Consider the following 16,648-nt stretch of genomic DNA (forward strand, 5'->3'; position numbering starts at 1 on the left):
CCCCCCCCCGGAAATCCGATTGGGGGAGTAGTTTACCTCCGGATTGTTTTGTCTCCAGAGGAAACGTCTCGCATACATGGTATATCTGTTTTTGGAAAGAGACTATCCAGGAAAAGTGATAATGTGGTAGTTTTTTCATTTGCTTTCCACATCGCAGTACAGCAGCCGTTCAAACCACTCTGGTCACGCCTGTTGCTATACGAACTTGAACCATCTTGAGCATCATTTGCTCTGTGCTTCAAGTCGCTACTGATGACGCTGCTTCTGGCATCAGATTTTGGTGTGTCTCTTCGTCTGATGCCTATCCTTTGACCTGTCCAGCAAGGGAGGCCCTGCCAGTAGCTACGGTACCGCTGATATAGCTCTCAGGGTCCTTGGCATACTCAAACCCCCTCACCATGATAAGGTGGAGACACCAACGAGGGGGTTCAAAATAGAAGAGGAAATAAATAACAAAATAAACTTCTTAGATATATCTATTGAAAAAATGCATAATAAATTGCAATTAGGAATCTATAGAAAACCAACAACCACAGACTTAATCATTCACAACCATTTATGCCACTCATATGAGCATAAAATAGCTACATAAACGTCTCTTTCAGACTGATGCTGTGCACCAGACCCAAGATCTAGAAATAGGAAAGCATCTCATTGTTACTGTACGTGTCTATCATCCTTTTCGCCACAAAGTTGGAGTTCGCATCAGCAACCCTCCTCGTTGCAGTCAGGAAGTGGTTCTTCTAGGAGAGCAGATGCTGACTCGGCTAAGGGATAAGATAGTTTGTCCTTCTGACTTAGCTGTGTCAGGAGAACTGAGTGAAAATCCTGATCAAAAGTTCACACAAAGAACAATGGTAAGCATGAAATTTCATACCATTTATATCTCTTAAGGATCAGACTTGGAATCAAGATGAAGGCAGTGTGACAGTGCAGTCTTGGTTCAATTCCTGTATTTGCCCTCCTCAGGTGCTAAGGGCATCTTGGTCTTTAATTCATGGTAATCCAGATTTCAGAGGGAGATGTCTAACTTCGCAGACAAGCGGCAGTCTCTCAGTCGTTATAGTTCACTTGTGGACTACAGGCCACAGAGTTTGTTTTGTTTTGTTTGTTTGTTTGATGTGTATTTTGTACTTCTATGAATGAAGTGCTGTATAAGATGCATAATTTATTAGTGCTTGTTTATTACACAGTCAAGTAGAGTAACAGATATCCATTGTTTTTGTCACAAAGGATGGGTTTGTGTTCAAGTGCAGAGGAATGCAATGTGCCACCCTTTCTGACAGCTGCATGGACTCTAGCCATCCACTCACTTGTGAAATGTCATGTGCACAGATAGGTGTAATCTCTTTAGGTGTCAAAAGATTATTTCTGCTGAAAGCTGAACTCTTTTTGTTTCACCAGTGGGGCTCATATGTACCCTCCAAAGTGACTGTCTGTTTTCCTGGAACATACTTGAATTTAATCTGAGTAGCAGACTAAAATTGCTAGATTCATTTTAAATGCTGGCAGGTCACTTGGCTAAAGATTACAAATTAACTTGCAGCTAGGCAGAGCACACCATCTGAGCATCTTCGTTCAACCATTAACTTTCTAATTAGTTGGTTACACCACAGCTTTGAGCTACAGAACTAATATTCAGTGATAAAAATTTTAGTTAAATTAGCATTTAACATTATATATATATTGTAACGTGTTTCATTACAGAATACGCCGTAGAGATCGTTAATTGGTTTATTCAACAATCTACAACTATCGGCTACAATTAATTATAACAATGTTACGGGTTTCCACTCTTTACAAACCCTACAACAAAATCTCTTAACACTATCTTCAAGAGTCTTCACGTATTAATAACACGGGAGCTATACAAGTCTCCCTGAATTACACACTCCAGATATAACTGGTTATCACTGGTTATCGCCCACGCGTCTGTAGCTCGTAACTTGCGAACTGAGAACTCGTTGGTAACGCACTCGGAGACTGTCACAGTACAACTCCTGTGAATAGCCTTCGCTGCTCCTCATGTAGCCTCGATCGGACAATACTGAAAACGGCCACGTAATAAGCACCCTTGTTGCCTGGCGCTGTGTTGCTAGCAACGCTAGCGGTAGTAACCGCTGTTACTACCGTAACAATCATGTTGCGTCACCGTTACGTTACCGTGCGGAGGAGGGGGAGGGGAGCGCTGACTCACCCGCCGCGTCACTGCTGGTGGGGGGGGTTCTCCTTTGCGCAACATGTCACAATATAATTGATACACATTTTTTTTGTGACATCTTGAAATTAAATTAAGGAATCCTCTGTCTAAAGTGAGGAGAATTAATAATTTTATTGTAAATCTGTTGTGTCGATATATTAAACTAAGGAATTTAGCCAGACTTTATCTTAGTAATGTGTTCGTGAATTGCATACAGTTTCAAAGTGTGAAGATAGCAGTTTTACATATGTGTGTGTAAGGAAACTAGTAAGTGATTGTGGGAGTATACCACAATGCTAGCCAATCAGTGTGGAGCACAGCAGTGCCAATGACCATTGGGTTGGGCACTGCTAGCAACAGTGAATGAAGATACAGATCTCCAACACACTAGTATTTTTTTTATTCCTAGTGGGGTGGGACTAAGTCCTTTGTACTGTGGCCACTTCTGGCCTATTGTACCAGCCCCAGATGACAGGTGAGGGGGATTGTGGAGCAATTTGTGGAATGAAGATTGGCAGGCGAAACCGAAGTACTCGGAGAAAACCTGCCCCAGCGCCACTTTGTCCACCACAAATCCCACTTGACCAGACCCGGGATCGAACCCGGGCCACCGCGGTGGAACGCCAGTGAACCGCTTGAGCTATGGCGTGGCCCACATACCACCTTGGTATGATGCTTAGAATAGTTAAATTTGTAGTCTGTCTCAGTGCTATGCTATGCTATTCTGGGTCCGGATTTGGGGGGGGGGGCCTGGCTACCGTATGAATGGAACCTACCAGACACAACCAGTTCCGAGTGAAAGGATTGTGGGATAAAATCTTTTGCATTCTGAGATGCTGAAATACTATTTTTGAACACTTAAAGGATGAAGTCCTTTCCAACGAAATCTACTGTACTTTTTTGACGAAAAAGAAAACAGTAAATTACAGTACAGAAACATTTACTGTACTGTACAAGTCCCATGTACAAGGCTCGTCCACAGAGTAAGTTTCCCTGGGGCCATTTACAGAAACAAAACACAATTTCATGGAAATATTTATTGCAACAGACACAGCAAGTGTTCAGCTATTTTTCAACATAATCACCACCGGAATTGAGACATTTGTCATACCGTGGGACCAACTTTTGAATACCTGTGTCATAGAAGTCTGCCGCCTGGGATTGGAACCACTGTGTGACAACCATCTCCGCCTCTGTCATTCTCAAAACGCTGACGCTCAGCGGACAGGAATTTCTTGAGGTGTAGGAAAAGATGGAAATCACTGGGAGAGAGGTCCGGGCTGTAGGGTGGATGATTAAACACCTCCCAGCTGAACTCTTGCAGGAGACTTGCTGTCCGTCGAGCCGTGTGCAGCCTAGCGTTATCGTGCAGGAAGACAATACCAGCACTAAGCATCCCACGCCGCTTGTTCTGAATGGCCTGTCGCAATTTCTGCAGTGTTTCACAGTAACGCTCAGCATTCACCGTCTCACCTCTGGTCAGGAAGTCGACATGGAGAACGCCCCGTCTATCCCAGAATACCGTGCACACCACTTTCCGCGCCGACAACGTCTGCTTGAATTTCGTCTTACAGGGAGATCCACTCTGATGCCAATGCATTGACTCCTGCTTGGTTTCTGGGGTAATGTGTGCAATCCACGTTTCATCACCTGTGATGATCTGGTCATGAAACTCATCGCTGTCATCATGGTACCACTGCAGAAAGGTCAATGCTGACTCCATGTGCTCTGTTTGTGTTCTGGTGTCAGTTGCTTCAGCACCCACCTGGCGCACAATTTCCTGAACAACAGATGCTCCGTGACAATTTCGTGCAACAAGGAGCGGGAAATCTGCGGGACATGACTGCTGAGTTCCGTAATTGTGACGCAACGATTCTCCATAATGCTTTCCCGCACAAGCTCCATCAGGTCGTCTGTAATGATGGATGGCCGCCCACTGCACTTCTCATCATGCACACTTTGTCAACCTGCTGAAAATTGTCTGCACCAGCGATGCACCATCTGCTTGCTCATGATGTTAGGCCCATAGACCCGGCACAGCTGACAATGAATTTCGATCAGCACTATGCTCTGTGCATTGAAAAACTGTATCACTGACTGCACTTCACAGTCGGCGGGAGTTGGAATAAGAGCTTCCATCTTCAACAGCTGCAACGATGCTACTGTGGGAACGCGGGGAATTCCATTTGTGCATGCGCCATGCTACGTCATTGCTCTATCACGTACACGCAGTCGCTTCACGCAACATAAGGTTTGCTAGCTGTGGGATGAGTGGGAAGCTTACTTTGTGGACGTGCTACGTATGTCATAAAAATCACGTCAGAAGGCCATGCTTAATTCTATATGTAGTATAGAATTTCCGAACATGACATATTTTCAGCCTCTTTTTTTATTTCCTTTCATTTTATTACAGTTATTTACAGTATTTACAGTTATTCCTTTTGATATTAGAAGCACAAAAAATCTGACTATTCTTTATTTTCTTCTGATTATACTCTAAATAAAACTGCATCAGATTTGCTACACTCTCAGCACCAGAGACATCAGACAGACAAAGGCGTGGTTTTCTTCTAGACATGCTTTTCTGCATTATGAAGTAAGCCAGAAAAAACATAAAGAACAAAATCCCCACTCCTAGTGTGCAATAGCATTCCTCACCACTACCAACATACCAATAAAAAATTTTACAGTTAAACAATATTACAATTCTAGTTTTTAAAGTGACTTGTTGTGCCTAGAAATGTGTGCGTTGCAAGCCAATGTGCTTAAGTGCAACTCAACAAAACCTGACCCTTCAAATCACGTGGTCAGACTTGCTACTTATCAATCAAAATTAACACACACTTCAAATGGAAAATTAAGTACTGCCTCCAGGCGGTACTCCATCACGAAGTCTACACAAAACATTACTTAAAAAAATATATAATACATTAACCATGGCTGGAAATATTAACGCTATTCACATTCAAAGCCTTTATAAATCAATAAAATTCTAAATTTGCCTCATTTGCAGGTTTATTTTGAATTTCATCCATACGCATGAAAACTGTATTTCATTTATGAAATTACTTCTACTTAATGAGCACAGAATTATAAAACTATTTTCAAATTTAAAATATTCAGAAATAACAACTTGCTTGGGAACATATTCAAAGTTCCAATTATGCAAACACGTTCCTAACATTCAGCCAGTCTGCTGGCCTGTGGATGCCTATGTTACATTTATTTTAATGCAAAGAGAAAATCTACTGTTGCCCAACTGGTTTTCGAGATAAACTGCATATAACTCAAATTTAAACACCAAACTCCACAGATAACATTGATCCAGGAGGTAGTCGCTGACATTTTGGATAGCTGCAAAAACAAATGGCTGAAGTCAATAGTTTAGGTCAGAATTCTGATAAAAATGTATAAATAGGTCAGTAAAACATGCAAGAGCTTAAACATGAGAGCAACCTCTCTGTTTATTTTCATCCATACTAGTTTCTGTTGTTAGAGTTTTTCAGACCTATGGCATTCACTAGGCCCATATAACTTGATCTCTCCCTTCCAGTTCACACATTTCTCTGACACAGTATGTAGGTTACTTAGAGGGCTCTAATTTCACTATCTAGAAAAAAATAATTAAAAACACAAGCCACTTACCACAAGAGCCATACACATTGAATATGGATTGAACGGATAGAGCCATAATCTGTGGTACCACAGCAGAGCACACTCCCATTTACGAACAGGACCAACTGGTAACTCAGCATGCTAGTAAGTCAGTATCTTACCTCGAGACAGCTCATCTAGAGCGCACACAGCAACAATGAATGTCCTAGCAAGAACACTGTGACCTGGCTTCGAGAGTGGTCACCTAGACCCATTGGGAAGTCCCCCACTAGTGCTTACTGCTCTTCAGCTGGCTCCCAGTCACCTGGCTACCATTGCAAGGAAGACCACTATCCCTGGCACAAGCCAGCGCTGTAGCTGGAGCTTCACAGACATTCATCACGTGCACCCTGCCCTAGAATTATGGTCCTTTTCAGAGCCCTACAGTACCTCACCTGTTACTTCACTCTCTGCTTGCCTGCTTGTCTGTGTACTCTTCTTCTAACAGCAATAAATGTCTGTTATAGGAACTTACATGGTTGTCTCTCCAAGTACCAGAACTGACATCCCACATGATAATCATATATGCTTGTGATATGCTTGGAAGTGTGTGTTGTGGGGTGTATTCATGACTTTGCCATGGTTCACAAAGGCATTACCTGAGACAGACCTCAAGCCTATGAAATATGAACTGTCCCACATAATTTACCTAAATTCTGAGGTTACTCAAGGAAAAGATTAATTATTATACATAATCTAAATTACTTCTTTTGGTTTATTTTGGACTTCACCCATCGTCTGGTATGTGAAAGACAAAAAACCACGACGTTTGTCTTTCACATACCAGACGATGGGTGAAGTCCAAAATAAACCAAAAGAAGTAGTGTATACACCATCGTCAGAATCCTTTCAAGTCTATAATCTGAATTGCTAGTAAAGAACAAGGCTGCTATCTGGGCAGAACTTTTGTGGAAAGTGGTTGATTGTTGCAACTGGGTCCTTATGTCAGAATTTATTTTGCATTAAGTTGTTTCAATTTTATGTTCATTTAATTTCATTTGAATTTTCATTCAGATGTTCATTCTTTCTTGTTTTGAGATTTACTACTTATGATTGGTAATAGTAGATAATATTTTACATTTATCAGCACCAGGTATGGTAGTTGTGTTACATGTTCATGGTGTCTTGTCAACTGTCATGCAACACAAGACCTAAGGTGTCTTGTGCCTATCATAAATCTCTTGTAGCGTGAGATAGTGTGTTAGTTCAGAGGGCTGATTTATTGTTTTGCAGGATATTTACAAGTCAGGTTTCATCTTCATCGAAGACACTTTCTACAATGATCATAGAGACCGAGCTAATCTGGACTATAGTCGTGTAATCAGGGATTGGGCTGTCACTCATGGGTTGGGACCATTTAAAACGGCTTTCATGGAGAAGACGAAGTTTGAAGATCTAACAGTGAGACTGGGTTATCCTTATGTATATCAACATCAAGGGAACTGTGAACATTTGATAGTATTTAGTGATGTAAGGTAAGTTGAAAATATTTTGTACATTAAACATATGAATTGTAGCTGTGCAGATTTTCTCTGTTGACAGTGTCTGGCTGATATTTGAAGGCTCTTAGCAAAATGATGACTGATTATGTGCATCTCAACCAATTTTTAAGAGAAGCAGAATTTTCCAAAATATTGTCACATGATTGAGTGACTATAGACAGGGTTTGGATTGGTAATCAGATTTATTGAACACTTACAGAACGTGACTAAATATAACAGTAGTCTTGTTGAGTTACACATTCCAGAGACCACTGTAACTACAGCTCGCATAATGTCTTCTCACTCTGCATTAGCCATTGCTTGGTAGCAGCTTCCAACAACAGATGTTCACTTTCCACCAGGTTCCCCAATTGTCTGTGGCCTCAGCTACCAGCTCCTCACTTCTCACAACTGCAACTCTCAGCTGACTGAACTAGTCCTTGTTATATAGCCCCAGTACAGACCACAGAGGAAACATCTCTTCTGTTATTATGTTCTGTCATTGCCAGGGAAAGAATGTGTCCACAGAGCTGTTTCCTAGCAACAGCTGTTGTACCGCCTCCTGTTTACATAGTTGTTACTTGGTACTGGGTCTACATGTCACATTGCTTCCTCCTTAAGGCTGCTGGTCCTGAGTAACCTTTCAGTGTGTTACCATTCCTTCTGTTTGTGGAGAGAGAATATCAGGGCGTGGCCAGTGCTTCTGCACCGCTGGCACGCAGGCCGCTAGTAGTCTCTTCTTACATTTTGGTGGGGGCCTACTCATTCACAATGTCCAGTCACTCATTTTTGGAATCCTGATAAGATTCTGCTGCTGGCTTGACAACCTTCAGGACTATTTTTATTGCTAGTGGGGTGAGACTAAGTCCCTTGTACTGCGGCTGCTTCTGGCCTATTGTACCAGCTCCAGATGATATGTGAGGGTGATTGTGGAGCAATTGGTGGAATGAAGATTGGCAGGGGAAACCGAAGTACTCGGAGAAAACCTGCCCCAGCGCCACTTTGTCCACCACAAATCCCACTTGACCAGACCTGGGATTGAACCCAGGCCGCCACAGTGAGAAGCCAGCAACTAACCGCTTGAGCTATGGTGCTGCCCTCCTTCAGGACTATGGTCTGTATCAGGGCCTCATTGACCCTTCCCTTGCTTCCCAGTAATAGCTACTGTTTCAGGCCTCTGCCCCTTATTCCACTGTTGCATTTTGGCTGTGCATGACATTTCTTCCCAAATGCCCTGCCCTCTGGGGCTCCTTGTACAACATTGTCCTTGGTCCGCCTTTTCCAGAGTGTTCTGGTCACCAGTCCCCAGATTGGTCCTCCCATGTTCCAAAAGTCTCCACTGTGGCCTCTTCATTAAGGACTTCCAGATCCTCTGCTATAGCCTCTATTTTTTCTGGATTTGCCTCAAAGTCTGTGGTGTTCATTTCTTCCATGAGAGGCTTAATTTGGCTTCAACTCTTTCCTGGCCCCTGTCTTTCCTAGAGAAGCCTTCATTGTGAACATTGTCTCATGGTGGGAATCCATCCTGGCTTGGTAGTCATCCATTCCGGAGATGGCGGTGTCTATCTGGGTTTTCATGTCGGCCTTCATTTCAGCCTGATCATCTTTAATTTTTTCTCAGTTGGTTCTTATTTCAGCTAGCAGATGTTCCATCATTTGTTCCATCTCCATAATATGGTGATATAACAACCCATTGTGGTCTTCAGCCCAATAATTCACTCAGTCAACCAATCTAATCCAGTAATTTCACTTATGACACCATTATCATGTGATTGAGTGACTATTGATGGCTCATGAATTGGTAACTTTAATTGTTTCTTGCATCCTGTTGTGTATTTAATCAATATTAGGGTTAATTTCACCGACCACACAACACGTTTTTATTATTGTTACACTACATGTTTCGACCTCAAGAGGTCATCCTCAGGTGTACGAACACAGTTGTACAATCACACGCAATCACATTCGTTTTCCACTTATTTCGATCCTGTATCATGTTCAGGCCTACACTCAATAATATATGTCAAGTTCTTCTTATAAAATACAAGTTAAAATACTATTCAAATGTTAAAATTTAAAATTTTAAATTAAAAAAAATAAAATACAAGTTAAAATACTATTCAAATGTTAAAATTTAAATTTTTTTTTTTAATTTTTAAATTTTAACATTTGAATAGTATTTTAACTTGTATTTTATAAGAAGAACTTGACATATATTATTGAGCGTAGGCCTGAACAGGATACAGGATCGAAATAAGTGGAAAACGTATGTGATTGCGTGTGATTGTACAACTGTGTTCGTACACCTGAGGATGACCTCTTGAGGTCGAAACATGTAGTGTGACAATAATAAAAACGTGTTGTGTGGTCAGTGAAATTAACCCTAATATTCATGAATTGGTAATCTGATTTATTGAACACTTGCAGAATCTGACCAAAAATAACTACAACAGTTACACTCTCTGAAGGTTACTGTAACTACAGCATGCATAAGTATTTTCAGTCTTCACTAGTCGTTGTGTGGTAGCAGCATACAAAGGTTAATGTCCCCCTTCCTCTGTGTTCCTGAACTGTCCCCAGCGTCAGCTGCCAGCTTCTAACTTCTCACAGCTGCAACTCACAACTGACTCAGCTAGTCCTCATTATATAACCCTGGCATGGACTGCACAGAAAATGTCTTCCATTGTTGTGTATTCTGTCATTGCTGGGGAAACAGTGTGTCCACAGAGCTGTTTCCTAGCAGCAGTTGTTATACTGTCTTCTGTTTACACAACTGTTATTTGGCAATGGGTCTGGGTGTCACAGTATCATGTGTTGTGCAGTGAACCTCTAGTGCCATTCACATGTACACTATTTATACCATTGCCTGAGTGCCATTATTCTGATCATAACAGCCTTCCCTTTGTGCTGGGTTCATCATGTTGATGGGACCGTTTTTTTTTTCTTCTCTCTCGTAATTATTGATTTTTCAAAGTTTTGTGACAGTGGTTGATTCTGTGTATGAGCATTATGTTGGACATTGCCCATTGTGATATATTTGATGTGTGATGTTTCAGAAGCTGTTTCTGCTCCCATCTTCAGTTTGTTGGTTATCATACTAGCAGATGTGTTTTATTGATTTATTTTCATAAAGTTATTGGTGATAGCTGTGACTGAACCAAACAGTCACGACTGAAATAATAGAGCATTTAAAGTTTTTTCAGTATAATACCTGAAGAAAGAAGCAGAGTCAATTTATGAAACATCATGTACTGTCCACATCAGTTTTCTTGAGATCTTTCTGAGGGAATATGCTCAATATGCATGCACCTCTCTGTTCTACAGTTTAAAGGAAAACATATTACAAATAATATGTAGTGTTGTGTGGAGAGAACGGAGTGAGTATATAGAGCTCAGGTTCAGTGTCTTCTGCAAAGAATCTTGAAAATTAAGCTGGGAGGGGGGATAAACTTCTTTAAGTCATTTCTTCTGTATTAAAACCCACTTATGATGGAATCCCTAGGGATACAAACATCTCCCTGTTTGAGATAGGTTTTCATTTAACATAAGTATGTATTTCTAGATGAACATCATTGTGAGTATTCACTCATACATTTATGAACCAGATCACATTCCAGATTCATGTTATGTGTCTGTGTTACACAATTACAGAATAGAGACTATGATCCATGTTTACGTATGGCTCGATTGTAGTTGTTTTGTTAAAATCGGACAGCCGGGCGCTCACCTTCCATATTCCTCCCCCTCCCTGCTTCCTGTGTTGTGGAGTATGTATTCATAATTCATAATTTTATTTACATCCATAACTGTAAAATATACAATCGGATAAAGTCAAAGAGAATATATAGATTTAATAACAATCACACCTAACATAATCAAAGAATACATAAATACTTAAATAAATTATATAAAAAAACCACCAGCACATGCATTAACAAACAATTACAGTCATTTAATTCAACATCTTACATATAAAAAAACTCCTGAAGAGAGTAGAAGGCACTATGCAACAAATAACACTTCAATTTCCTCCTAAACACTTTAAAATCAGATACATTCTTTAACTCCAAAGGAAGATTATTGTATAGTTTTATGCCCATGTTTATCACACTTCTCTTACAACGATTTGTATTACAATGTTGGGTATACAGATTATGTTATGCTTTGTATTGTAATTATGCACATCAGAGTTCAAAGTTGTATAGATTCTATTTTTTATGATAAAACATAAAATCTCCAGTATTTACAAAGAAGTAACAGTTAAAATTTCTAACTCACCAAACAGCCTTCTACAGGATGCCCGATTATCAACACCCATAATGGCTCTTATGCATTTTTTTTTGTACTTTAAAAACTGTATCAATCTCTTTACCTCCACCACCCCAAAACATAATACCATACTTAAATATGGATTCAAATTTAGTAAAATATACATTTCTTAATACCTGTAAACTAACAGAATTACGTAAGGATTTGATCAGATATAGGGCCTTGCTCAGCTTAAGGCAGATATATTGAGTGTGATTCAACCAGCTCAAATTATCAGAGATATCAATACCCAAGAATTTCACCGAAGATGAATATACTAATTCCCTATTGAATAAACGTATGACCAGTCTGTTCCTAGAAGTAGATCCTTTTCCATGGAAAAACAATACTTTGGTCTTGTCAGTGTTAACAAAAAGTTGATTCACATTAAACCAACTTTCTAGTTGATCAATAACCTTTTTGATTTTTATATTTAAAGATCTAAGAGAGTTATCAGTTTAACACATGATCTACCCCCCTTCCTCCGACTGTTCTAATATATTCTGCCAGCTTGGCCCAGGTATGCGAAGAGAGGACCCTTCTCAGTGGGTTACTAGCCATCACAGAGGTAGAAGGAAATTTGTTTTTGGAAGCACATTCCAAATTCTGTTTTGGTCTGTTGTTTTGACTGCCTTGCAGAAGAGAGATAAATGTTGGGCGTTCAGTTAAATATTGTGATATGATTGGGACTCTCTTAGTGTCCCTTTTGTATGGTAGATATTATCTTCTGTATATGTAGTTAAGTGAGTTGAGTTGAGATGTATGTTATGTTTTTTTTTTTGTATTAATCGGCATTGCCCCAAGATTGCTGGAGGGCTAGTTAATGAGATTATGAGAGGGTAGTCATGTATTTCAGGAGGAGAGGTCCAATGCTCCAAGTTCTTGTCAATTGCATACGTTTATGTTCCCTACTGGGAACAAACAATAGTAACATGCAGATGAGTTGGGAGGACAATACAGTTATGGTCCACTTCAAGATGATGTGTGGCAAGTCAGTGGTATGCAGAAGTAAAACAATTTACATTTTGTTATGAGAAGGGAAAGATGGGCCAATTAAATGCTTTTTTTTTTTTTTTCCAGGTTGCTTCATAAGAGTGATTCATTATCATCTCATAACTATCCCAGTTTCCGCAGCATAAGCTCAACAAATGCTCAATATTGTATGATTTGTAACTACTTTGTTGCAAGGTGAGTCAATAATTTTAGTATTTAGATATAAGACTTGTACTCATTTATTTTACACTGAGTTATGGAAGGAGAATGAACCAGAGTAGAACATTCACTGGTACATTAACATGGAGAGAAAGAAAAACTTTATTTTTTATTTGCATGGGGGGGGGGGTGGAGTCCAGCTGGGTCCACTCGGCACGTTGGCCACTGTTTGGCCTATTGTACCTGCCCTGGGTGATTATAATGATGGAGAATTTGGTGGAATGATGATCGGCAAGGGAAACGAAAGTACTCAGAGAAAACCTGCCCTGGCGCCACTTTGTCCACCACATACCCCACTTGACTAGACCCAGGCTCGAACCCAGACTGCTGTGGTGGGAAGCCAGCAACTAACCGCCTGAGCTATGGTGTGGCCAAGAAAAATATTAGGTTGCTGACAGTAATTCATGCTTTTAAATTGGTCAGAACCAAAATTCATATGCATGTGCTCTGTTTAACCACTTGAAGACAGCTTTAAATGGCAGACTCCCTGCCCTTGCAGCTGTGTATAAATGGAGTCATGTCTCTGCTGTTGCAGTATGGTTACAGAAAATATCTAATTTTGGACTGGATTTTTTTTTGTAGGTGGCTTACATGTGAAAATGAAAGAGTACCATATGACCCCTGCTTCTTTTGTGAGCATTGCTTCCGGTCGTACAACTACATTGATGGAAATAAGGTTGGCCATTTTAAGGCTTATCCATTTTTTGACAGAACTGCTGTTTAATGAGAAAACAACTGGAATTCACTTTATATCTCGACATCTGTTCTTGACTTATGAACTTTCGTGCAGAATTAATGGTGTAAGTTAAAACAATTATACTTATCAGTGTCATTAGTTGCTTAGTATAGGGTTCAGTCTGGAAGCAACAAACTGTTAGAACTGGAGAGTAGGAGCAGAGTGATAACGGCTTGTGTATTTACATGAGTGAAACATTATACTTAATTGACAAAAACATGTGCATGTTGCATGCTAATGTTACAGTCTTTGTAGTAATGGTCCATTTGTAATTATGGCCAGTAACTTCATCATACATTGTAATTTACTGGCCTACACACGGCGACTCTGGTGATACTTTTCTTTTGGGGAGACACAGAACTTCTCTGTACAAGTGGAAATGACTAGAGCTGTCATGTCAAATTATGATGTTTCAGCTTACACAGTACATGTGAGTGAGCCCTGGTAATTGCCTCTTCTTCTCTTCATAGGAGGATGGTATGTTACAGGTATATACTAAGTCTGAAAAGGTGGTTTCAGGAATGTCATTTTTCTGTCTCTATGTGTCTGTGCACCCACATGCTATGTGAACAATGAGAAAATTGTCTTAATATTTGCAGTTTATAAATGTGTACGTTCTGTAGACAAGTAATTTCTTAAAAGTCTCTTGTGCATCACATGAAGGTTGAAGTATAAAATATTGACTTGTTAAGAAGAAGCCTAATTAATGCAACTAATTTTCATTCATTTAGAGAATGTACGTATTCTGTAGGCCAGATCTATCAGAAAGCAGTAGCATAGGTTGCAGAAGATGATTTTTTTTTTTTTGCCATTTACATTGAATATGAGCTTGTCTGAGCCAGCTATTTTGGTCCAGTCATCATTTTTGTTTTGTATTGTCATTTTGCAGTGAGGTGGAAGTTTGTTGTTGCAAGTTATTGCAATGCTGTACTGCCAGCCAAGTGTCGTAGTTTTTCCTGTTCCTAATGTTTAGATATGCACAGTGATTTTTAATTATGTAAAATACCTCTTTTCTACGTGATTGGAAGTGCTCTAGTATACATTCTGAACTGTTGATGTTACTATTGGTATTGATACCTTTGGTTTATTGCAGAGGAACAGTTGTGTGATGACTTGTTGAGTGGATAAGTTTAATTAATTGAAAAGAGTTCCATAGCGTAATTGACCATGTAATTTCATACCCTGAAATATTTATTTCCAGTCTCAATAACTGGGTGGTAACCATTGTTTAGTGTAATCCTGTATTTAAGCATCCTGTTGCATTACTATATCTAAAATTGTTTATGTACTACACAGTCTGTCAACAGTACAACAAATTGTTCCTTCTTTCTTTCACTTTCACTTTTGACACAACATGTTTCAGTCCTAAATGACCATCGTCATGTGTCTTACTGTGCTAAAACTGCTACACTGCTCTAATGTCATCCATTCATCACATATGCAACTCCATGCTTCATGATTCTTACCACCGTAATTGTGGTCTAACTGATATGCTCTAAAAAGCACATGTTGTAGTTTGCTTAATTTAAATAAAATAAAATCTATTAACAACTTTTTCTTTAAATTTTGTAAAATTGTTATTACGCCTCACAAGGTGTGACATCCTCATGTTTTGATCTGTGTCCTTTTCTTCAGATGTTTTATTGTAGGAGCCTGTTTTTGTATTCATAAGCCCGTTGTGTTATGCCTGCAATCTGTACTCTGCAAGATCCCACATGTTAATATTGTTTTTGATTGTTATTACTAGTGTTCTGTTATGTTATGTTTATTTTATACTCACTTTGCCCCTTGTTTGTGCATTGTTCCCTCCAGTAGCGTGTGGTGTTGTCTTTACTCCTGTAGATGTGATGTGCTTGCTTTCATATTTATATTAGCCATGGTTGTGAAGAGTGCGGAGATGGTATAATATTATTTTATGTTCATTTTGTGTAATTCTTAAAAAATTGTGATTGTATCAATATTAGTGTCATTCATATGTTGATTTTTCCTACTGATTTCATAAATATGATACTTTTCCAGTGTATTAAGATATTTTCCTTTCCTCCCTGTTATAATTTCCATGGTGTCTGCTATTGTTCCATATATATGTCCAGTGTTCAATATGTGATTTGAATATCCGGACTTACTATTGTTACTTTTAATGTCATGAATGTGTTCTTTATATCTGGTCTTAAATGCACAATCATTGCCATAACGGTAATTATACTGTTATTATATAATAATAATTTGATTATGAGTGTGCAGCATTTGCAAACAATAAGTATTTTACAAAACTCTGGCCATATTTCCATCTTTGCAACATTATTGAACCTGCAACCTTGACCATCTTGGTCAGTCCAGACATAAAACCCAGGAAAGAATGCAACTCACAACTCACACAGATGGGGCAATGGAAGCCTACACACATACCAAAGAAAACCCCAGTAACTCTTCATTGTGTTTATCAAACTCAAACACACAAAATGAGGCAATACAAGCTGAATCCATAATAAATTAAGACCCCAACAGAACCCTTGTTGCAATGCTCCCAACACACGCGTTGCAACAAGGTGGTCCCTCGCTGGCAACAGCCAAGACGAGAATACAAACAACATTTGGAATGTAAGATTTGAGGCTTTCACGGTGGTGACTATGAAGAAAACAGTCTTCTGGGATTTGGCACCGTGTATATGTGGTGTTAACCGACGTTTCGGAGGAACGTATCGCCTCCATCTTCAGGGTAGAAGAAAAAATATAAGAAATCTGCAAGCGAAGAGACTGTGAGAACCGGTAAAAGCAGACTGGTCGTGAAGGGAATCATCGGAAGCAAGGACTGAGCCAAGTTGGGTGTCACTCCGGTCCTGGGAAACCTACGTCAGGGAGAACTCACACCTAGTACAAGTATGTACTGGATATGTAAGATTTGAGGCTTTCATGGCAGTGACTATGAAGAAAGCAGTCTTCTGGGATACAGTATCCCATGCGAGTGCGGGAAGGTCTATATTGGGCAGACAGGCCGCTCCATGGACATGAGGTTGAAGGAGCATCAACGGCACATCCATCTCGAACAACTGGACA

The 16,648-nt window shown here is 39.7% G+C and overlaps 1 protein-coding gene across 2 annotated transcripts in view; it reads left to right on the plus strand.

Annotated features, from left to right (window-relative positions):
* The window catches only part of LOC111863861 (snRNA-activating protein complex subunit 3), a 26,280-nt gene extending 10,666 nt beyond the window's left edge, over positions 1–15,614 (plus strand). For both annotated transcript variants that reach the window (XM_023850611.2, XM_033751226.1), the window contains exons 3-6: positions 606–857; positions 7,088–7,329; positions 12,724–12,831; positions 13,438–15,614. In XM_023850611.2, the coding sequence (XP_023706379.1) occupies positions 606–857; positions 7,088–7,329; positions 12,724–12,831; positions 13,438–13,579 (744 nt within the window). In that variant the 3' untranslated portion in view covers positions 13,580–15,614. The remainder of the gene's footprint in view (positions 1–605; positions 858–7,087; positions 7,330–12,723; positions 12,832–13,437) is intronic.
* Positions 15,615–16,648: the final 1,034 nt, after the last annotated feature.

The sequence above is a fragment of the Cryptotermes secundus genome, unplaced genomic scaffold (genome assembly GCF_002891405.2).
Source record: "Cryptotermes secundus unplaced genomic scaffold, Csec_1.0 scaffold46, whole genome shotgun sequence".
In the NCBI taxonomy this organism is placed as follows: Eukaryota; Metazoa; Arthropoda; class Insecta; order Blattodea; family Kalotermitidae; genus Cryptotermes; species Cryptotermes secundus.